This window comes from Haliotis cracherodii, unplaced genomic scaffold, assembly GCF_022045235.1.
Source record: "Haliotis cracherodii isolate W230 unplaced genomic scaffold, xgHalCrac1.p SCAF_18, whole genome shotgun sequence".
NCBI lineage: Eukaryota > Metazoa > Mollusca > Gastropoda > Lepetellida > Haliotidae > Haliotis > Haliotis cracherodii.
This window is the reverse complement of record NW_027266273.1, coordinates 5,391,336-5,416,481: the sequence shown is the minus strand read 5'-3', so window position 1 is coordinate 5,416,481 and position 25,146 is coordinate 5,391,336. Positions and strand designations below refer to the sequence as shown.

Genomic DNA, 25,146 nt, shown 5'->3' with positions numbered 1-25,146 from the left:
GAAGTAGTCTAGAAGGGCCTAGCTGCACCCTCTTTATCACCATGTGGATTCATACAATACTGGACTGCCTATATTGTTTTTCAGCAGATAAGTGCACCCCTTTTGAATGTGTCCATGATTGTTGACTAAACACTCATCATATTTAGACTAATGCTTTGTCTCTGAAAATATATTATTTGATAGAAACAAACTCCATTTATCATTTTGTAATTGAAAAGCAGCCCCAGTGAGATGGGAGGTTCAGAACCTGAACCTGTGTCAAATCTGGACTTGCTTCATTAAGGGCTTCAGCATTACAGGGAGGACTGGGCGAAAGGAAACAATAATATGGTTCAGTGTCTGTGAGATAGGGACATCATATGATAAGGTAATGCAGCCATTTTAACTTAGTCGTTGCCAAACCTTTGTATGAGGAGACCTGAAAGGCTGTCATGTTTACCCCCTCTCTGCAGGATCTAACCCATGTCCTACATGCAAGGGTCCTGCTGCCTGGCAGCATCACCACCCACATTCAGTATAGTGAGTGAGTGAGTGAGTGAGTGAGTTGGGTTTAACGCCGCTTTTAACAGTATTCCAGTTATATCGCGGCGTGTCAGCTTAATGTGGGAGGAAAGCCCGAAGTGATGCAGGTTTCAGACGTTTACAACTTCGATGAAACCCACAAGCACGGGTATGGTGCTGACAAACCTAGAAACATAATTGGGGCGAACTGGGATTCGAACCCACAATGATAGGTTTCTGGCGTGCCCAAGGGACACAACTCTGCACAGCGAATCGCGGCGCCTTAGACGACTGGGCCACCTGTGCCCCCCATTCAGTATAGACTGTGTGACCCCATAGGCATGACATATACCAAAATAGTTTGGACTTAAAGTCTTGGCTGCATAAAACTATATTCACTCAAAAGGTTTCTGAATAATTGGAAAAAGAAATTACAAATTGTTTAGAACAAGACAGAAGTGTTGCTCATAATTTTTGCAGTTCAAATCTTTCTAATGCATGAAGACAGCCATGAAAACACTAATATTTAATTCTACAAATGCAGATAATTGTATTTCCAATCATTTACTTTGCCACTTTGTGGTGTGTTGTACAGAAACTCAACACGTCTGTGGAACTTTCTCACCTCTAGTAATCAAAACCACAAGAAATGAATTCATTTGGAAAATTATGTTTTGGAGACCTTTTGACATATTTGCTCTGAAAGCATGTACTGACAAAACAACTTCCTAAGGAACATTGCTGAAGTGGATCCAAGTCCTTAGGGTTTAGCGAATAATCTGCAAAATGTCTGAAATCAATAGCATTAATAAGTGCTATAGTTTCTGTAAAAGGATTACAAAATTATCATGAAAGACTGCCTGCTTGTAATTTGCTGTAAATTAGGATTTTCTAAAAGTCAAGACCTTAACTTTTGACCTTTCTTTGTAAATAATCCCTGTAAATGCCAGTGACATTGTATGTAGAGGCTTTACTTTGTTGGAACATTATCTTTTAATGTTCATTTTCACCAAACTTTAATGTCATACACTATCAATAAGTTGGCATTTATTTCTTTAAATATGACCTTTAATAATAATACTTTTCATGTCCACAAAGTCGTTTGTATTATTAATCAGTTCAGTATTTGTTAAAGCTGAGCTCTTTGAAAGAAATAAGACATTGATGGAAAAATATTTTTCTAACATCAATAACACGTCCGTCTCTAAGCACATTGGTGCAAGTACACTCATGAGAAAGACTGGATATTTCCGCTTCCAGCATCAGGTCCTGGATTCAGGTCATCAGGTCATCATGAAGCTCAGGTCATATTGGCTCAAGTCAGTAATCTCCATGCGTCTGATTGGTCCTGCCTGTGTAATCAGTGTAGCAAAAACCAGTTAATTTTCTGTTGGCGAGTTTGAATGTGTACGAATATAATAAGCTGAATACCTCGTCTGCTAGCGAGCCAAGGGCGGTCAGCTCACGTTGTGTGAAGTGTTCGAGATTGAAATGCATAGAATAATCAATCAGAAATGTGGGGAAAGATGTCAAAAGGGTATGATCCATTATCCTAAAAAATTCAAAAACTACATGAAACACCAATATGTCCGATTAGCTTGTGTATATATGTGGAAAATTGAATGCAGCTGGGTTGTGCAGCTGCGGCTGTGAAATGATGTCATTGAGTGAAATTTTAGAAGCTGTAGAAGCAATGAAGACAGAGTTGACTAATGGAATTCGTACACATACTGAGTAAAGACTTGCTTGATAAAGGTACTAGCATCTGGACTCAAATGTTACTTTGAAAGAGTATAGAGGTTGAGAATTGGATTTGCCTTGCACTTAGTTACCACATCAGTAGAGAGCAGAAGGTCAGTGCTTTGAATCCTGGCCACGTCATACCGTAAAGATGTTAAAGATTGCTCTTGTGGTTACCCTGCCTGGCTCTAGAGATTAAGGGGATAAAAAAGGGACTGGTTGACTGGAGTCTGTACACTGAGCCTCACGTTGACCTGCAGCATGGTATCTCTGTGGGCTGGAATTATTAAACAGTCCCGACTAGAACATGCACACACATGCGTGATCATTGCTGTTGAAGTGCAATAATCTCCCTGCCGCTTCCTCTGTGTCTGCACCTTCAGTGATGGCGGTAACATCTAACTTACACCTCCTCGCCGACACATTGACCATGGGCTGGGGATGGCACTTCCACCATCTCCAGGTAGCAGGGTATTGGTCAGTCAAAGAGAAGCAACTTCACATCAACAATCTCGAGTTCAAGGCAGTCATCCTACCCATATCCCATTGGTCAGAGCTCCTTCATTTGTCACACCTCATGATCCAGTCAGACAATCTCTTGGTCATCTGCTACAGCAACAAGCTCTGATCCACCAAGTCATTGTCGCTCCTGTCCCTCTCGATCGATTTCATCCAGTTCAACTCTCTCAACATTAAGGTTCATGAGGCACATTCCAGGGATTACCAATGTAATAGTCCCTATCCAGAAGGGACAGACCATCACCAGGTGAATCTGCCAACTCTGATCCCAGAGGTTGATCTGCTTGAAACAAGGTTCAATGCTGAGCTCTCCTGGTTCCTCTCTCCCATTCCAGATCCTTAAGTTTGAGACCACGATGTTCTGGTGATCTCATGGGAAGGCCTCAACAGTTAAGCCTTTCTCCTGACAGGCATTCTACCCAGGGTCCTTCAGAAGTTTCCTGTAGCATGATCCCCTTTTGGCTCTGGTCGACCATTCTATGGGCCTAGATATCTTGCTAAATTTGCCACCCCTCATCATGTCCAGTCTCACAAGACTTGAGACGTCACGTCTACCAAGGCCTTGCACAGCAATTGCACCTTGTCCGCAATTATGGAAGGGTGCTTTGGGATGTCAGATATGGTCTTCGCTTCCCACTATCTTTGTGACATCTCCATTGCAGAGTTCTTCGAACTTTAGCTTCTGTGTGTATTGTTTTTGTATTGTTTGCGTTGCTTAACTGAGTACCCAATTGTAGCGACTTAGGTCTGAAAGACTGAGTTGCCGCAAGAGATGGACGATTTGACAGTGTCCCTTGCTTTATTCTGCACACCTCTGCCTTGAGCACTTGTTGTTGGGTACTGGCACGAAGGTCCTCTTGTGGATATTGTTGATCGTTCCTCTTCTCGTCTTGACATGCATAGTGTGAGATAGGATAAGTACATAAATATATAATGTATAATAAAATTTTCAATTTTCTTTAATTCTGTGAACACAAACAGCATGCTATACATGGTACATACTTCAAGTCACTTGAAATGTTTACAAAAACAAATTTAGTCCTGGTTCTTGGAGCCATTATAAATCTGAGGTTGATACACTGAGACACTTTTCATCACAAAATACACTGTATGTGAACCTCTACAACATTGTTCTCCAGCTACTCAACACTGATGGTAGAATAAGGTAGATAGCCCATCCCTTGAGGCACTGCTGCACAGTTATATGACCTCATTTACAATTGTCATTGAGTGTGTGTATATTCTGATTATCAAAACTGACTTAATCTTGTCCAAGTTGAGTATGAGATATTGGTCTCCAGAGACTCATTGATATGATAAAACAATGAAAACAGTGGTCGATTGATTTTCTGGGCAAACTCTCATAAAAGCTTCACCTTGTTTATTTTTTTAATATAATTACAGTACTCTGTTATGTTTTTATGTTATTTCATCCAACTGATAATCTTTATTATTCAATCAGAAATATGTAGTTTTCACACCTTTTCTAAAATACCCTGGGAAAAAAATAGTGAACTGTGCATGGCCAGGGGTGCCATTATAAAGGCTTATAAAGGAGCCATATTGAATCTACCATTTTGACGGATGCTCAAGATTTTCTTTTCACATTAACATTGATACCCATTTTTTGTGATGTTTGATTGATTCTGTGATGATCAGTTCATTTATTGCTTTGAGCATTGGTAATTAAGCCAGTCAATTATTTCATATTTGAAATTGTATTAATGAGAGAAAACATTGAGGTGTTCCATGTAGACATTCTTTTGGCCAATGTAGCGCTATCCTTGGGCCTTAGGTCTTGTCATTATACTGAATGTAAGTAGATTCAGATATGGCTGGACTCTACGGTTGGTTAAGGTGTCACTCCTTGCTGTTCAGATTTGCATAGCTATGCCAGAAACCTCTGATCCTGGATTCCAATCCTAGTTTCGCTCTGATTATGTTTCTAGGTTTGTCCCAATGCTCATTGCTTTCACCAAAGTTATAAACCTATAAGCTCTTCATCACTTTCCTCCCACATCAAGCTGACACGCCGTGATATAACTGAGATACTGTTCAAAGTGGCATGGGGGGCGGTCGGGTAGCCTAGTGGTTAAAGCATTCGCTAATCACACCGAAGACCAGGGTTCAATTCCTGACATGGATACAATGTGTGAAGCCCATTTCTGGTGTCCCCTGTCATGATATTGCTGGAATATTGCTAAAAGTGGCATAAAACCATACTCACTCACTCACCCACTCACTCAAAGCGGCATGTAACCAAACTCACAAACTGATCTATAGCAGATGGTTTAGTTTGGGGAGGAAGTGTACTTTTCATTGTCATATGATGTCATGCCTGTTATGATGTCATATGATGTCATGCGAACACTTTAACCACTAGGCTGCCCCACTGCCCCCATGCTTGATGTGACATTAGATATATGCAAGGAAAGTCTCACTTTGACCTGTACATGCAGTGTCATCAATGGAAACCATCTGCTTTGTTTCTGTGGGTTCTTGTTTCTCCTTTACTTCCCTTGGACACCAACTTCAAATAGTTCAGTAATAGGGCTGGGGTGACTCTAAATTTACTACCTGGGTAGCCGACCCTCTTTTACCTGACCCTACCTTGTTTCCTGCTGTAGGTTTCAAGTCAGGTACAAAATGTCTGATGTAGAATTTTTTGATTGAAAACTACACAGATACATGAATTATAAATCTGATCATGCATACACCGAAGGTGACAGAAGGTTTCCCTTTACTCAGACATAAAAAAAGTCAAAGAAATAAGTGCAATATAGTCAGAAAGAAATGTGAACGTGTAGCCATAGAGTTGGACTGTTGTCGTCAATAGACAATGTATCATGTGACTAACCACAGGTCCGGGTAGTCCTGTGGGTACCTGGGTCCTACTCAAGACCCATCTGACCCCAGTATCGAGTTACCCTTCCCAGCCCTTGTCAGATATATTTTCTGTGTTAATTGGTGATGTATCGAACAACTTCCTTCTGCATAACTTGGATGGTCTTTAAGATCTCCCAAAGATACAATGTATGCAACAGCCAGAGCTACTATGGGTGTGAAACTGGCATGTACACCTGTTAAATAACTTAATTTACATTTTCTTCAACCACAACAAATGATGTGTTACCTTTTCCAGTTGAAACACTTGATGTGTTGGTGTTGTTTTTTTATACCAGTTTGTATTGACCCTTGTGTGTTGATTTACTACATATTCTTATATCTCACTGGTGTTGGTGTTTCATAAAAATAATATTTAAATTTCAATCAGGTTCATTTTTTAAATTTTCTTACTTTTGATGAATTTTTCTGTGTCCTGGACATGTCATTTGCTTTCAGTGCAATAATGAAGGATAACATTTTGTACACTCGAAAGTTTATCACTCATTTACAGCAAAGTTTATCACTCTGTTACAGCAACGTTTATCACTCATATACAGCAACGTTTATCACTCATATACAGCAACGTTTATCACTCAGTAAGAGTATCATACTTAAGATAAAGCCATTCATCTTGCAAGTGTAGCAGGGCGTGGAGTCATCCCACAGATGACATCCTTACCTTGTCAGATTGCTGATGGGGTTAACCTCTTTGGTCATGTAGACAAGGCGTCCGACCTCTGATCAGAAGGTCCATGGTTCGAATCCCATCAAGAGACTCGTAAATTTTATGGCTGCTACATTGGCACCCAACGTGGGGCTGAGCATGTTCATATTAAATTTGAGCAAAATAAGCCTCAGTACCCTACTATGCAGCCCAGGGCGTGCCTTCTGTTGACGGGGGAGTATGTAGCAGGGCATGGAGTCGTCCCACAGATGACATCCTTACCTTGTCAGCTTGATGACGGGGTTACCTCTTTGGTCATGTGGACAAGGTGTCCAACCTCTGATCAGAAGGTCCGTGGTTCGAATCCCATCATGGGACTCAGAAATTTTATGGCCGCTACATATTCACAGGACGTTTTGTCCCCCATTCAGTCACATGTCTGAGACCTGCATCACTTTTGGCTTTCCTTTCACATCAAGCTGACACGCCACAATATAACTGAAATACTGTTCAAAGCGGCATTAAGTCCAACTCACTCCCTCCCTCATACCATGAAAACAAACATTTTTAGTATAAGAAGTAAGATACATCATTTGCTTTTTGCATTTCAGTTTATTCTAAAACTGGGAATTCACAACATCTGAATTATGAGCAGTCATTTGTGAATACAAATTATATTAAAACCTGAATACAATTACAATACTTAATAATGTTACACTGACACAAGAACCTACACGGAAGCTTTTATTATTAGAATGATCACAATTCCATGTTTTCATGAATATTGGTATTTTAGTTCAGTGAGATCATGAGAAGATATGGTTACCATGGTTACAGTAAATGTAAAAAAAAAATGATACATGCAGCTAAGCTCTATTTCACTTATCTGTTGGGCGTCATTCTGATATAACTGCCGCAGTATTAGAAAATGTATCGATTGTTTAGATCTCATAAGTCCTAGTTATGTAAAGCTTGTCCAGAATGCCTGACTACTCCTAAACCATCTGTTACCTGGCATGCAATAGACAGATAAATTCTATTTCGCATTTTAACAATTAAATAAAAACTAAACGCAGTCAATATTGATTTTAACCACATTTGTGTGTTCCCATTTTGATCAGTTATTTATGATGTAAACGTAAACAAATACAACCAGTAATTGTTTATCTTGTCTTGTCATATCCAGCTTTCTTATGTATGATGTCAAGTTGTCCCTGTTAATATTTAATGTGTCCCAAGTGCTCAGATTCTAATGGGTTCTTTTTCTTTTTCAGGTAAGTACAGTATGGCTGTTTATGCTGTTCTAGATAGCACTTCTTTAGAAGTTCCACCTGAAGCTAAGTGGCCTTGTTGAATAATTTAATCACAATGCATTATTCACCTTGGAGGTTTTTCTACGATACATTGAACAAGATTCTGTTTTTAAATGTTATTGAAATAAAATTTATAATCAACATGATCAAGCTATAGAAAGATTTGAGGTTTATATCATCATATTATTATTATAACTCCTGGGAGGAAATGTCTGTTACAGGATGTTCTCAAAAAGGTGAAGTGATTGATTTTGATCAAAGTGATATGTTGCAATGATAGATCCAAAATGTTTATGACTGTTGTGATTATGGAAAGATGTGGCAAACTTATTTAAATTTTGGTTTTGAAATAACCAGAATGAGCAGTTCAGCGCTTCAAATTGTTGAAAATACATACAACCTATTTGAACAAGATATACTCAACAAAAGAAGTTAAGGATCATGAATATTTTTTTGGATATATTTTTGAAATTGTATCCTTAGTCTTCACTATAAAAAATATCCCTGAATATGTTCATGGTCCAAAAGTTTTATTTGTTCAGTATATATATCTGTTATGAAATGCCATCCTGTAACCAGTGTTATCAATTTACATGCATAAAAAAACAGAGTCTTGTTGTTGTATAAATACTTGCAAAATATCGGCTTCTTCATCTTTCATTTTGAATTGCAAATATTTCATCGCCTAAGGTAAGTTTTTTGTGTGTTATTTTTGCGCTTTGACATGATGTGTTGTTTTAAGTGTACTGTGACTACTTGCCCTTCATGATAGGCAGTGGTCAGGAAATCTGTATGATGAGATCTGGTATTATGAAATATATACTACAAGTTAAAGAACATCCACTCTTGGGAGGCTGTGTGTTGCTATACCCACCAGCTATGGCAGCAGGAAAACCTTATCAAAATTGAAACATAATGGCTTAATCTAAATAAGTAAAATCTTGGATCTCTGATGACTGATTTTGCATAAATTAATTACGTATTGCTGTAAAATGTAACAGGATCATGTGCACATAAACTTGAAGTACCCACAGTTTGATGATGTCAAGCCCAAGAAAGGATGACAAGTTACACATAACACAGGATTGGTCTCCAGCAACCTGTAGTTGTCCTAAGTGGCAACTTCTCAGTAGTCAGCCTCAGTGACTTGATTTATAGCACATGAAGATCCGGGGTAGAATAGGTCTTTAGCAACCCAGGCTTGCCCCACACTGAAACACATGTAGCGCATGTGGTATCTCCTTGGGCAAGTGAATTTGTTTGAAATATGCCTCTGTTAACCAAGCAGCGAATGGGTACCCGGTAGGAGGAGGTGGTAACCTTCTGGCACCTCACATGTACAGGCTACACACAACCAAATGTTTTCCCATAGACTTCTATAGTAACGTTATATTTTTTTTAAAAATGACTAAGCATTCAACAGCTATAACCTGTACGTGTGTGCACAGTTTGGCCTTAGAGCAGCAATAAAAACATAAAAAATGTCTAGCTTAGCCAGCTCCTTTTCTGAGTACAGGAAGCTAAACACACCACCCCCAGTTTCGCACCAAATGTCACCTACATGAAAATAGCTGTGGTCACATTCAGCATAAGTCATCATGTTGAAAAAGACAGTACTAAATATAGAAAAACATGGTCAGTTTTAATAACTGGATGGATGTACATTTGAAAGACATAAAATTCTTACAGAATATCCTCCAATCACAGCCTGCAGATATCTCTCGATCTGCACTGAAGGCTCCCTACGAAAACCGCACTGTCCAAACTGGTTCTGATTTGTTGTAGTAGAACCTTAAATGGACCTAATGTTTTAATATGCTGTCTGATTCTCAAACCTTTCCATTGCAGACTGAATATGTTGATGAGTTTGTTTGTTGGCTGTTGCCATGTTTTTAAGATGGAATTGAATGAGTTTCAATTCAAACTGACATGATTCAGGCCACTGCTGTAGAAAGGACAACTGATATGGCAAACCCATCCATCCAGTGGAATTTAAATGTAGCTGATGTTGACATTGTCTCTGAACTGACTTGTTTTACATTAAATTTGCATTATAACAACAAAGCGATACTGTGTAATTGAGCTGTGGCATTTAAGGCAACACAGAGCATCACGGAAACGAGCTGATTGATTGAAATAATCCTCATTGATCTGAAAGAGCACAGCGCACTGAAGAAAGCTTTTTTATTGGTAGAGCTGGTAAAGTTGTAAGTTTGGCTTGTGTCCATTTGAAATATAGTTTGTTTAGCTCTGGAGTGATGTACAAAGTAAAACAGAAGATTGTGTCTCATCTTCGTTGTGACAGGGTAGTTGTAGTTTTTGTAAGCTATATAGATCTTTTCTTATAGGTCCTGATATTTGTATTGTTTTTCTAACTGCAGATCCCTGTGGGGTTTTGGAACAGAAAGGGTCCCTTAGGATCTGTCTTGGCAACTTTATTGCATTTGCCAAGAATCTGCTTTAGCATGTATTCATACTTGCCGTACTGTCCTGGGATCTGTCCTATCAAACATCTGTGTCATGTCACATGTTTGACTTAGGAGATACACATGTACTTTCAGTTTCCACGAACATGATTCATGAACACATGGGGTTAATAATAGTCAGTTCTGTCCGATGGACTCCTCTTCGGTAGAGATTTCTTATAATTATGGGGGCGGTCGGGTAGCTTAGTGGTTAAAGCGTTTGCTCATCATGCCAAAGACCCAGGTTCTATTCCTGACATGGGTACAATGTGTAAAGCCCATTTCTGGTGTCCCCCGCCATGATATTACTGGAATATTGCTAAAAGTGGTGTAATACCATACTCACTCACTCACTTATAATTATGGAAATGGATTTTGTCACTTTCGACTTTTTGTGTTTGATGACTGGTAATTTCATTTGGAACTGCCAGTGATATTAAGTCTTAAAATTGCCACTGTTCAGATTCTCAAAAACCCACATGATGTTTATCAGCAATATAAATATAAAACTTATTGGTAATTTTCTGTAGCATTTCTCAGTTCTCCCAATGGATGGCATCCTACGCTTCATCGATAACTGAGCCTGCCCAGTTTGCAGTATTTGGAGTAGAAATATCTAAATTCAAGTTGTTTTGATAAATAGTGAAGAAACTAAATATATAATTAACTGGGTATCTGTTTCACGAGGCCAAATGCCACACTTTTAAAATTTGGAATTGAGGACAAAAGATACTCATCAAGTAATGTATTCATACTCATTGAAAAGTTCAGGAGAATTCTGATACAATTTAACAAGTCATGGCAACATATTCTTCAGATGGTGAGTCTACATGGAAATATCTGATGAACAAACTTGATTTAATCAACACTATCAATAAAGGAATCTGGGAGCTGCTGAATTAAGTGATAATTACTACTAAATCATCAGTAAATGGAATGATAAGCTACTGTAATTAGTAGTGATTAGTGTTCATCAAAATGGCTGTTATCGGAGGCTTACAAGGAGGCGATTGAATGGAATGGATTCTGCTGAATATTGGTTAATTACCATACTATTCCATCAGTATTGTTGTCTACTTAGTACACAGTTATCTTAGGAGAAATACAACAGAAATATTTGAATCATTTCATCATGTTTATTGTTGCCTTTTTGTCAAATAATATTAGTAATTTGTGATAACAAAAATACTGTTTTGGAAACTAAGGACTTCATAATGTAAAGGAGCAGGTGTTTGTTTAATAGTATTCTTCTTTATCGTGTTTAGTTTATATATTCATTTTTTAATCATTCAAATATATAAGACATCAATGTAAAAAAAAACCCATTCTGGATTATCCACCAAAACATATTCCAGTTGGGTCAAAAAGCAACAATGTGGCGAAAATTGTAGGAATGTGTCACTGAACCTCACTGATGACACAAGGGCCCACTTGCACAAAGCGATCTTAGCACAAAGATGATCGTAACTCCCATTCTTTAACATAGGCTTACAATAGTCATAGCGCTAAGATCGCTTTGTGCAAGTGGGTCCAGGTGTTAGTAAGCAGGACCTGACAAAAACAAACCATTTTGATGAAGATTTAATTTTAATTTCATTTTATGTATAATCAAAGATACCATTACTTAAATTATGACTGTTCTCTCAAGAGTAGACAAAATGAATTGTTAAATTGATTTTTAAAATTAAACATTCAGTGGAGAGTTGATCTAGCAGCACATATTGCCTCCAGCCTATATTTACATAGGGTTTCTTTGCAGGACCACATTGACTAGGTGTAAGGTTGTTCAATACTTGATGAGTGCAGAAGGAGTAGCTATTCTTGGGACAACCAGCATGTTGGGTCTCGGCTCTGGTACCATTGCAGTCGAAAGCTGTCTCACCCTGACTTCACCATCTTCTTGACCGAGATGGGAGTCAAAGATAGATTCAGTAAAGCCTCTTGCAACCCCATTATGTACTTCCATCATCTATATTTCAAAATATCATTTTTAATTTGAGATTAATGTGTTTTAGAGATTTAGATTCATGTGTTTTGAGCACGGACGTATGTCAATGTATTTACGTCTTTGGTTTTGAGAGTGTTGAGTTGGTGACATCTTATGTCTATGAGGTAGAGTCTCTTACTGCAAGTCAGTGTGTCATCCAAATTGTCCTCTGTGGGATTGTCACATGGCCAGATCTTATTTTGATTATTCGGTCAAGCCAATACTCTCCACTGGATAAGTCCGTTTGAGATTTAGAGAATACAATTTACGATCTAAGTGAAATTCTGGAATTTCTATCCCAAGCGAGTGAATTCTGTCATGAGCTTTGGCAAGGGACTTTCCTCATTAATTCTCGTGGGAAAGTTGCCAGTCAATAGTGGTTATTTTATAGATGTATGCTACCAGAAGAGTGAGTGAGTGAGTTGGGTTTAACGCCGCTTTTAACATTATTCCAGTCCTATCATGGTGTGTCAGCTTAATGTGGGAGGAAAGCCCAAGTGATGCAGGCCTCAGATGTTTACCACTTCGGTGAAACCCAAGGACACGGGTATGGTGCTGACAAACCTAGAAACATAATTGGGGCGCACCGGAATCAACCCACAATCATAGGTTTCTGGCGTGCCCAATGGATGCAACTCTGCACAGCAAATTGCGGCGCCTTGGACAACTGGGCCACGCTTGTCCCCACGAAATGTGGTTTTGTTGATCACATAATTAGAGACAAATGAGGTCACAAAGAAAACTTCTGTGAGGGGGCACAGGTATTGCTTTGGTATAAGGCTGCACAATTCGTGATAAGGATGTATTTCTCAGCTAAATGATGATGATTCCTGATCTGTCAGCTCTTTGTGTGGGGATGTGGGTGTTAGGAAAGTGGTAAATATCTAAGAACTTTGTTGTTTTGGGCTCCTCAAACTAAAACGTGCCACAACATGACTGAAATGTTGATCAAAGTAAATCCAACTCACTGACCCAATTCCTGAAATGGTGTCAGTGTGTTAACCAATGCATTGGTCTCACCTGCAGTCACATAGCTGAGCATGGCAAGTACCAATCACAGCCTCACTCACTCACTGATGCAGTCACACCACATCTTCATCAGTCCATCCACTGAACCTGTGTGGGATCTGAAATAATGGCACAAATAATGATTGGGTTCTCGTTCTGTCGCCAAAGAAAATGAACCTTCTAGACCTTTAGCGTCAGATTTTACTCTTAACATAGGGGCTGCTACTGGCTAACTCGCAGTACCAAAAAGATTTATTTCAAATAGTTGCAGACTGTTATATTACTGTCAGCTCTCTTGGGTTTATGCTTAGGTGGTTTGGGTCAAGGGCCCCATTCCACAAGCGCCATAATTGTCGTAAGTTTATGTGAAAGTGTAGGAGTTATGAATGTCTTCGCACTAAGCTCACTTTGTGGAACAGGCCCTGATCTAAAAAATCTTTGCTGCATTTTTATGGTTGTAGTGAGTGAGTGAGTTGGGTTTAACGCCGCTTTTAACAGTATTCCAGTTATATCGCGACGTGTCAGCTTAATATGGGAGGAAAGCCTGAACTGATTCAGGTCTCAGACGTTTACCACTTCAGTGAAACCCACAAGCATGGGTATGGTGCTGACAAACCTAGAAACATAATCGGGGCAAACCGGGATTCGAACCCACAATCATAGGTTTCTGGTATGCCCAAACGATGGTTGTTAGTCTATGTTAAACTATAAGGTTATGATAGTCATAATGCAGTGAATGTTTGAGGTATGGTGAACATATTAGGTTCTCCATATTTCAACATGTTTCCTGCTTTCAACAATATTTTATCTCCTGATGTGATGAAAAGAATTAAAATTGCGCCATCGACAAATTGAAAGAGAAATGTGCTATTTCCGAAGTACAAATCAGTTCATGTATTAAAGGTCAGCACAGAAGTACAGACATAGTCCCATGTGCATTTGTAGCTGACAGATGGTCACGTGATCCTTTCTGACTCCAGATCAGCTGCTGCTGAGTGATTAGTGGTCAAATTAACACAGGATTTGCTATAAATGAGCTATGTATAGTTTATGAGGTCAGTTGTCAGTTCACATACACAGCTGCTTAGACATCTGGTGTGTGTTGGCTTCAGAATTAATCCTCACCTTGTAGGCTTTTTGTTACATTGTTGATCAAAGATGTATCCTCAAAGTGATGAAGATGGTTTAGATATAAGTAGATATACAATGAACCATGTCCTGTGTATGGACTTCCAAACCTCGCAGGGATGTTTCCTACCATGTAAGAACTTGTAGAGACAGAAAAACATGATTGTTATGCTAACAAATCTAGAAGCCCACCACGCACATACCCCTTTCTGAAAATATCGTACAGATATTGCATTGTCTTCTTATTTTCGACCCCTTCTTGTGGAAATGTTTGTTCTGTCCTTGATTCTGCTTATGCTGTTATCTGCAGGATCTAAACAGTTTATTTTTATCGTTAAATATTTATGATTAGATAAAATGAATCAATAGACAGTTATTAATAAGACATGCAAAAAGGGTCTTATTTTTAAGTTTTGCTATAAAGTTCACTATTTTCAGAGTTACTGTGTTTTATGTTAGTTTTTAAAAATCCTGGTCCAGTGTAGCTTAACGATGGAGTGAAAGCATGGTCAAGTACAGTGTCAAGGTGGATTGAGAGCATGGTTTAGTATGGCATATAGATGGAGTGAGGGCATGATCCAGTATGACGTAAAGGTGGATTGAGAGCATGATCCAGTATGACGTAAAGGTGGATTGAGAGCATGGTCCAGTATGACATAAAGGTGGATTGACAGCATGGTCCAGAATGACATAAAGGTGGATTGAGAGCATGGTCCAGTATGACGCAAAGGTGGATTGAGGGCATGGTTCAGCATGGACTACATTTACTGGTTCTAAATTCTCCATACCATCTATATCTTGATATTGGCTGTTTCCTTCTTGTAGAACTTTTGTATCTATGAGTTTGTCACTTCAAGTTCTTTTTATTTTTCATGTAGCTGAGATATGAATGTGATAACCCCAAAGATTCTGATGTTTTAATTAATTGACGTGTGAAGTGAATAATGGCTGTTATTTTTATAATGTATTTCCTGTACTCATCTTTCACAGCAGAGTTTGCATAAATCATCTGTCATATTTTGCAATTGATTTCCAGAGCATCATAAAGAAACTGTTAAAAAATTAATTTCAGATTTCAGATTTCAAATAGGTTATGCTTTTAAGTTTGAATGATGATGAATGAGTGTTTGAGTTTTTGCTTTAGAAAATTTAGTAATATGATTAGCTTTTGAGAATATGATATGTTACCATGGAAACTACATTGGAAATTGTGTGCAGTTGAGGAATATATTGTTTGCAGTTGAGGAATATATTGTTTGTTTTAGCATAACTTTCAAAGGAGACATTTGATCCGAAATCTTGTGCCCAACAGACAATCTTTTTCAAAACAGTTACAAACAATCTCACGGCAGTTGGTCAGGTGACCCATAAATGTTGCCTGCCCATCTTCAAAGTTACCTGCCCACATTCAGACATTCACAAATTGATAAGTCGTGAACAAAATAAAAGACAAATCATGTCTTGATTCGGCTGTAATAATGCTGACAATTACTTGCGAATCTACGAAGAGTTACGATAAAACTGAATGCTCTAGTTGGCTTAAATTTATCTGCCAGACAGCGGGGCAGGTAGGGGAAAAATTTAATGCAGCCCGACAGAAAAGTTACCAGCCACGGGCAGGCGGGCAAGCAGTTATTTCGGACACTGAGCACCAATAGATCTACCAAATAAATGTATAGTTTACCACCTGAACTACGAGGTGAGTATGTGCAAACCAATACATGTTTAAAGAATGGCCTGACAATTTCAGTTCCCTCATTGCAGAGAGTCCTTCTGGTGCCTATGTATTTCCAAGTGTGTCTTCCCTCCGTTTCTGCAGTGATGTATGTATGGTGATTCAGCTGATATATGCTGTTCCATTACCCTGATGCTAATGTGGTCCTCAGGCTACAGCCCTGGCCTCTCATGTGGATACAATATTATATTGATGAAAATGTCACCAGCAGCTCCCAGAGGCACTGGTACTAACTGTGACATTCAACACTGTCTTCTTACAGTCAGCTTGAATTGTATCCATGTAATGAATTAACTAAAAAACATGTTTTAAATAACCAGGTGCTGCCCAAGCCAAAAACTAATTAGAACTTAGGAACCTCATAATTATTTTCTAGCGTAACTGAACAACTTTGGTATTTTTTTTAAATTCTGCAATTTGGACAGACAGTAGGAACACTTGGACCATCTTCTTTTTTTAATCTAACATAACTGATTTGAGGGTGAGAATGCTTTTGTCCAGTTCTTGGTACTATGCAATTATTTATTCATCATATTAACGCAAGCGCTTTGTAAGCAATTGGAGTGCAATGAAATATTCATCATAATAAGTGTAATTATTAACCCTTCTGTTATGTTAATGAGATCTCTCTCCCCAAATGAGAGCAAAGTATACGATAAGTGTACAGCCGACAAGCTACAATTTACCATTGTTAAATTTGACATTCTCTGTGGATAGCCTTATAAGCCACATACCGCTTAAATTGCTCCCAAGACGGGTATGTTCCTACTGGTCTCTCATCATGGCTGAGGTGGCCACATGGGCCTCTTATGCCAACATAGGCCTTTCGTCCTTAGCCTGGGTTTGCTGATCTCCACTAAGAAGAGATACATTACTGTGATGACAACTATTTCAGAATCGGAGTCCGAGCCTGACAAGGTAATCATGTGTTTATGTTTGGAATAATCCTTAAATGGCATGCACTGACATGGATTTTTCAGCCATCTTTAATGCAATGATGTACTATTTGAATATTGAAAGGGTATTGGCTGCAAATTGACTGTGGTATTTGAGTTTTCTTAGTTGCCTTGTACAGATATGGGAGTTTGGATAGATGATGGGAATTGAATGGATAATCATCCTTCGATTGTTAGAATAAATTAAGAATATTGAATGACATGATGTGTATATATACTAAATGGCAGCCAGTTTCTTTTTTGTTTTATTTAAATTTGGTTTGTTGACATCTTTATAATCTTCATCTTTTTATCATCAGAAAAGAATGTCTTGGGACCTTTTCAATGTTGTGTATAAGAAAAAACTGGAGACATATTTGTTCTTGATATCAGCTGTTTCAGTAGGTAAACATACTGTAGAAAATAGAAGTGAAAACTATAAATTAACTTTGCAGACACAATTGTGTGGGATAGAATTATATATATTTCAACTTAATTGTAAAATATAAAGCATCATCTCTTCGGAGCCTTTTTCTACATAAAACGATGTATATATCTGTGTTTCTTCTGTTCAGAAGCTAGCTTTCAGACTTTTTTTTTCCCTCAAATGTTTCAACTTTTCTGAAATGCAAATTCTATGTTGTGCAATCTTTCAATCACACATAACACAATATTAAATATGTGAAAAGTTGAAATTGCATTTATTGTCAAATTACTGAACTAAACATGCTTGGGGCCAGACTCTCTTGCTCTGTAGTCCAAGGCCATATTAATGGTTCTCAGAGTCGGAGATTGGCGTCATTACATAGCATTGTGAGAGGGAGCATATTTCTCTATGAGCACGTTTGCTATCTGCCAGTTTCTACGAATGGCTCAGAATCAATAGAAACCGTGAATAAAACATTTATTGTCCAATTTGCTCAAGAAATACCATCAGACTGCGTATTGATTACAGAAATGATTTGCCATTTGTCAGAAGTTCTAGTCAAAGACATTTCATGTCCAATTGGAGAAGTTTATGACCATTTCAAGCAAATTCCTCCTTGTTAGAGCTAATCAAAAGTGGCTAAATTCTTTGAATTTCCATTTCAGTGAAGTTAAGTTAATGTATTGATGCTTCTCAATTATTTGGATGAAGTATGCTGAAGATCTGGCAAATATATACATACATATATCTTTCATGTGGAATAAATTAAGGTTCATTAACATTAGATTTAAATAATAACACTTATTCTGTTTCCTTCAGAATAATTCAGATCTAAAGGAAATAACTGTATGTGTTAAGAATCCTATTGGTCAGAAAGTTAGAAATGCTCATATTGAATAACTGGCTTGCTTATTGAAATTTCAGTTTGACGTTGCAGATAGCATGTCATTCAGTCATCTGTTAGTGAAGGCTGTATATGAGATGTGGTTCATATCTTTGTTAACCTTTCTAGTAGAACCTTTCTGCTGAAGGCAAGAATACGTGGGGCACTTTGGTCTTGTCAATTAAAATGTTTATCTTGTGTAAAAAATCTAACTTTGAGTAAAATGTTTTTACAAAACTAGAAATGTTGGTGCTTTTACCTTAATGGGATTTTTAACAAGAGCACAAAACTTTATATTCGTTTTGTTCTATTAATTAAGTACAATAAGTTCATGTTTGAGTTTTTATTTCTAATTAAGTTTTCAGTGATAATGTCACAAAAATGTTATGATGGATGATGTTCTGACAGCATATTTTTTAATACGAATGCCAGTCAGAGTGTTTTTTGGAGATTTAAGATGCAGGATTCAGAGATGCCTCTTCTGCACTGCCGAAGACAATATGGAAGTATTACCAAGGGACTACCATCAACATCAGTGGCTGCAGCCATTTAAACAGACTTGGACAGCTACAACACCTGGGCCTGGATGCTTGAGGCATCAATCTTTTAGTGTCGATAATCCAATTAGGAAACCAAAGAAGCATACATAAATCTTCTCTGAATTTTTTTTTGTATTTGATAATATTTTAAGCATATTATTATTATTATACTTGTTCATCTCAGGATATCCTGATGAAATTTTACTGTTTATGAAATTTTGGATGTTCTACATGTTCTTAGGAGTTGCTGTTCATTAAAATGTCTCACAATATAGCAGTATATTTCTGCTTTAAGAGTTCTTAAGTCATTGCGTGAAGGATTTGAGTTGATTTTATGGAGATATTTGGAAAACTGATGGTACTTTATTAAGAAACACTTTTTTAGTGAATAAACAAGATGAAATATTTGTATTGATTATCTATGAAATCTAACTGGTTGAGTTTGGTAAATAAATAAGTAATGTTGGAATTTTGGCATCTTAAGGAGGCAGAATTTGCCATGATCAATTTATGAGTCATATTCAACGCCATTCCCCAGTCAATATTTGAACCAGAGGACCAAGAGAATTATGGTAATGACCACTTGAACAATTCAACATGACAAGCTTTTCATGAAGTAGATAAAATGTTCCATGATCAATATTCTCTCCTGGTTTGGTTGAACAGCAAGTGTAGTGTTGCCGAGAGAGTGGGTGTTATGAAATCCGATTTTTACACTTCCCGAACATCAGAATCAATACCCCGTCCCCTGTAGGCATTTGGTCAAGATCAGGAGAAAATTACATGATACTGTACAAATATTGTCCTTCAAGAGAGGAGCTGATTTGTCTACAGGCTATGGACACCACAGCACTGATAATGGCCAAACCACTGCGGACCTTCGCCAGTACTAGCCATTGATCAGTTTGTAAGCCAGTACTAGCCAGTGGTCAGTTTGTAAGCCAGTACTAGCCAGTGGTCAGTTTGTAAGCGGTGGTGACTGTGTGTTCACTCGCTGTGGAAGAAGAGTCGAGAGTAAATTTCCCCTTGGTTCAATTATATTCTCTTGATGAACCTTCATAGGGTAAACACAAAGACATGTTGGTTTTGCTCTTAGATTTCAGCCATTGGGTATATCTTGAGTTGGTGGTGATGGTCCTATGAATGTTGTATGAATCAGAACTAATCCCCCTCACTGGTGGTGATGGGGGTATTGAATGTAGCCAGAGGAAGTGAAACAGTCTACCTGCTGGGTATTGGGGTCACGAAGATAATGTACTGTTTCACATTAGATCAAATATCTGATACAAATTTAGGAGCAGTGTAATGATGGCAACATGGCCAGCAAAGATTTAATACCAGTCTTTACATCAGGCAGTTGAGTAAAATGTATTCATGTTTTCAAAATCAATCAAATTACTTCTTTGATAGGCATTTAGAAGTTGGAGTACTAAGTAAGGATAAGAATTTATGGATGAACAACTTCTTTATTACAATTATTGGAGATGTTTCGGTGTAGGTTCTAAGACCATTATCAAGCAAGTCATCAGTTGCTTGATAATAGTGTTAGAACCTACACCGAAACGTTGCTCTTAATTGTAATAAAGAAGTTATTCATCTATAAATCTTATTCTTAATCAATCAAATTATTCCCATCAACCACTGAAAAAGTAGTAGATGGTCAAAATCACAGCAATTCAGAAGTAGAATAGACATTAACCTACATACAGTTCTCGTAAAAGTGGGTTGATATATAGTTCCTAGTTTATATGAAGGTAGCCAGTCTCTCCATGACCTTCCTAACAGTATAACATGCAAATCAGCTCCAGCAAACCCTTATAATAAATCAAGTAATGCCGATGCATTGGGAAACTTTTGCTCAATATATTCAAATGATTTTAATATCTATGTTTCCAACATTTTGATTCTGTAATATATATGTGGATCTGGTTATCTCACTGCACTTGAAATCAGTCAATTACTGTTTATGATAATGACAATAGCAAGGTCCCAGGACACATTGATTCTGTTATGGAATGTAATTATCCCTGTCATTCTATCATTATTCACTTCATAGACTTCTCATGGTCTTTGTACTTCACTGGGGCGGTCAGGTAGCCTAGTGGTCAAAGTGTTCGCTCGTCACACCAAAGACCTGGGTTCGATTCCCCAACATGGGTACGATGTGTCAAGCCCATTTCTGGTATCCCCCGACGTGATATTGCTGGAATATTACTAAAAGCAGCGTAAAACCACACTCACTCACTCACTTGTACTTTACTGTTTCAGTGTGTGGCATATTCAACCAAGGTTTGTGTTTTAGACAAACCATATACTTGGAGTGATTCAAGCTAGAAGGACTTAAACAATATGTAGCAAGTACATATAATATTTAGATGAAGATGAAGATGACAAAACCCCTTATTATTTAAAAAAAAGACAATTGCCTTTACAGGATCAGATAGAATAACAAGCTGTTAAATGTTAATGTTAAGTGGTAATGGTAGTACAATCCATCTTACATGTAGTTTGTTGGATGACTGATGTCCAAGATGATGACTCACATGTCTCCCGTCATTTGGTGCATTAGTGAAGTCGGAAATTAGAGTGATGATGTAAGATAGCAGATGAAGTTAATAAATAAAAGCGACAAAACCCTTTCCATGAGGAATGTCTTTACATCAAAGATCTTACAATACCTCATTAGTGCTTGTTTTGTTCGTCAGCTGCCTTGAGAAATAGAAAAATAATAATGTCTTTCAAAAATTAAAAAGTCCCCTTCATATAGAAATCAATAAGTTAGACCATACTTTAGAAAGAAAGCCTTATCCTAAAATTATCATATAAATGTAGTTTGCCTGTCCTCTTCTTAAAGGGGATTTTTTTTCTCAAAAACTATGTAAGCCACAGAAATGAAATGTTCCATGCTGATGTTACTGGTCAGGATCTCAACATAGTTTACTGTTGTTTATATTCACTACTTTATGAACAAACAAAATTCTAATGTGCCTCATAGCAGGGGATAGTTTTAACATTGTTTTCTTGTTTATCCCTACATTCTACTTATTTTTTTACAACACATTTGTACAACCTGTATTTTTTAACAAGTTATTTTCAAGTACAAACCCAGCCCCCAAAAGTCGATCCCTAACCAGTAAATATGTCATCTGAATATGCAAAAGCAGACCACGTTTTTGATCTTTTTCTCCTAAAAGAACAAACAACACTGTATCATTTCTTGTTTTTCTTTGCCTAATTGTTGTTATTTGGTGGGGTATCCTAGTGGTTTAAGCGACTGCTCATCATGGTTTAATTCCCTGGATTCGATTCCCTACATGGGGGGGCACGGATGGCCAAGTTGTCTAAGGCGCCGCGATTCGCTGTGCAGAATTGCGTCCCCCGGACACACCAGAAACCTATGATTGTGGGTTCGAATCCCGGTTCACCCCGATTATGTTTCTAGGTTTGTCAGCACCATACCCGTGCTCGTGGGTTTCACCGAAGTGGTAAACGTCTGAGACCTGCATCATTGAGGGCTTTCCTCCCACATTAAGCTGATACACCATTATATAACTGGAATAATGTTAAAAGCGGCGTTAAACCCAACTCACTCACTCACTCGCTCACCCTACATGGGTACAATGTGTGAAGTCCATTTCTAGCGTCCCCCACCATGATATTGTTAAAATATTGCTAAAGTGGTGTACTCATTTCAAATTGTAAATTTAGAATTTAGTCTGGCATCTGAGTGTGCATATACTGGTCGAAAGATTCCCTGATTGCCTCTCATTAGCCTTTCCTGCTACTGTTTCTGTATTGCCACCAATGTGGCGTGGGATGGTGCTTTGATAACCCTGGCATTTGCGCTGCACTTAATGATGCTGTCACAAGATTGGACAAACATTCAGCTGCTATCACCGATGAGCATACAAATGTTATAGGTTTACCATTACCAGTCCAGTCCAGTATTACAATAGTAGATATTTGAACCTGTTCGGTGGCAGCAGATTAATGGTTCTAGTGACAATGATTTTAGCACTCAGTTTGTGGACAGTTGTTTTATCATGTCACAAGATTAACTGAGTGAGCTGTCTTGTCATATCCCATTTCATGTACATTTGTACTTGCATGAATGATTAGTGGAGTGTTTATAAGGTTGAATGTGTCGTCTGAATCGAAAGAGATCTAGGCAGAATAACTGTCATAGAGGGCATACAGTTGTATCGAATGAGATCTAGGCAGAATAACTGTCATAGAGGCGTACAGTTGTATCGAATAAGATCTAGGCAGAATAACTGTCATAGAGGGCATACAGTTGTATTGAATGAGATCTAGGCAGAATAACTGTCATAGAGGGCGTACAGTTGTATCGAATGAGATCTAGGCAGAATAACTGTCATAGAGGGTGTACAGTTGTATCGAATGAGATCCAGGCAAAATAACTGTCATAGAGGCGTACAGTTGTATCGAATGAGATTTAGGCAGAATAACTGTCATAGAGGGTGGACAGTTGTATCGAATGAGATCTAGGCAGAACAACTGTCATAGAGGGCGTACAGTTGTATCAAATGAGATCTAGGCAGAATAACTGTCATAGAGGGGGTACAGTTGTATCGAATGAGATCTAGGCAGAATAACTGTCATAGAGGGCGTACAGTTGTATCAAATGAGATCTAGGCAGAATAACTGTCATAGAGGGCATACAGTTGTATCGAATGAGATCTAGGCAGAATAACTGTCATAGAGGGCATACAGTTGTATCGAATGAGATCTAGGCAGAATAACTGTCATAGAGGGCGTACAGTTGTATCGAATGAGATCTAGGCAGAATAACTGTCATAGAGGGCGTACAGTTGTATCGAATGAGATCTAGGCAGAATAACTGTCATAGAGGGCGTACAGTTGTATCAAATGAGATCTAGGCAGAATAACTGTCATAGAGGGCATACAGTTGTATCGAATGAGATCTAGGCAGAATAACTGTCATAGAGGCGTACAGTTGTATCGAATGAGATCTAGGCAGAATAACTGTCATAGAGGGCATACAGTTGTATCGAATGAGATCTAGGCAGAATAACTGTCATAGAGGGCGTACAGTTGTATCAAATGAGATCTAGGCAGAATAACTGTCATAGAGGGGGTACAGTTGTATCGAATGAGATCTAGGCAGAATAACTGTCATAGAGGGGGTACAGTTGTATCGAATGAGATCTAGGCAGAATAACTATCATAGAGGGGGTACAGTTCTAGGACCTCATCATCAATCTCCTCGTTGGGTACTGACGTAAGACAGATCAGGGCTAGTCTAGCTTTGAATCCTTGAGGATCCTGGCATAGCAAAGGCACACAACTCTGCAATACCTTAAATCCACATGTGTCTAACAAGGATGTATTACAAGTATAGGCAACTTTGGAGATGTAAATTGAGAGGATTCTAGTGAGGACGCCAGTTTCTAAATCTGTGCTTTTAGCTCATTACAATGTGACCTCGTTTCCTGAATATATAATAGTGTGATTTTGCTGAATATCTCGCTATTTTATCTTGTTTCATTTTGTCATTTTTTGGACATCTGACTGCATTTTATAACCTTATGACAGTGTAATATGGCCAGGCGGATGCTGAACATATGTGACATGTCATAATATAGAAGTATACTACTCCTCACTATCATTATCTGTGCAGCTAAGATAAGACAGTTTCAAGTGTTAATGCTGGGTACATGAATGAAAGATGTGGATATTTCCATATGTCAGTGACCCGTTAAGATCCGGGGTAGAATATGTCTTCAGCAACCCATGCTTGCTTTAGAAGGCAACCATGCTTGCCGTAAGAGGCGACTTACGGGATTGGTTGGTCAGGGTCACTGACTTGGTTGTTGCATGTCATCGTATCCCAATGCGTAGATCGATGCTCATAATGTCAGTCACTGGATAGTCTGTTCCAGACTCGATTACAGACTGCCGTTGTATAGCTGGAATATTGCTGAGTGCGGCATTAATTTTAAACAAACAAACAAACAAACAAACCATATGTCAGCCCAGATTTACAACATTGTGTCTTATCAGGTCAGTGTCTATCGTGACTGTGTATTTTATGTTCTTGTGTATTTGATTCCGTGTCAATGTATATCATTATGCTCCATGATGTCAAGACATTTTGTGGATGTGATTTATTAATGTGAGGTTGTATATTTAAGCAAAAATATTGAAAGATATAATGTCACCAGGATTAACAGTTTCTAACCGTCAACTTCACTACTGAACACCTCCATAGTGTAGTGGATAGAGTGTCTGCCGGGAGAGCGGATGGTTGGCGGTTTGAACCCCCCTCTGCGTCCTACCAAAGATGTTAAAATAACAACAGAAAAAGAGTTTGATGATAGTGTAACCCATACATAAGCCGACCCCTTAATTTCTACAGAATCTTTTTTCTGGTC

At 38.2% G+C, this 25,146-nt stretch overlaps 1 protein-coding gene across 14 annotated transcripts in view; it reads left to right on the top strand.

Annotated features, from left to right (window-relative positions):
* Positions 1–25,146, top strand: part of LOC139465697 (dipeptidyl peptidase 4-like) — a 547,041-nt gene that overhangs the window by 383,491 nt on the left and 138,404 nt on the right. Inside the window, exon 1 of one of the 14 annotated variants that reach the window (XM_071247488.1) lies at positions 16,689–16,864. The exons of the other annotated variants lie outside the window; for them this stretch is intronic. Coding sequence (XP_071103589.1) covers positions 16,745–16,864 — 120 coding nt within the window. The 5' untranslated portion in view covers positions 16,689–16,744. Of the gene's footprint in view, positions 1–16,688; positions 16,865–25,146 lie in introns of those variants that run through there. 14 annotated transcript variants of the gene reach the window in all.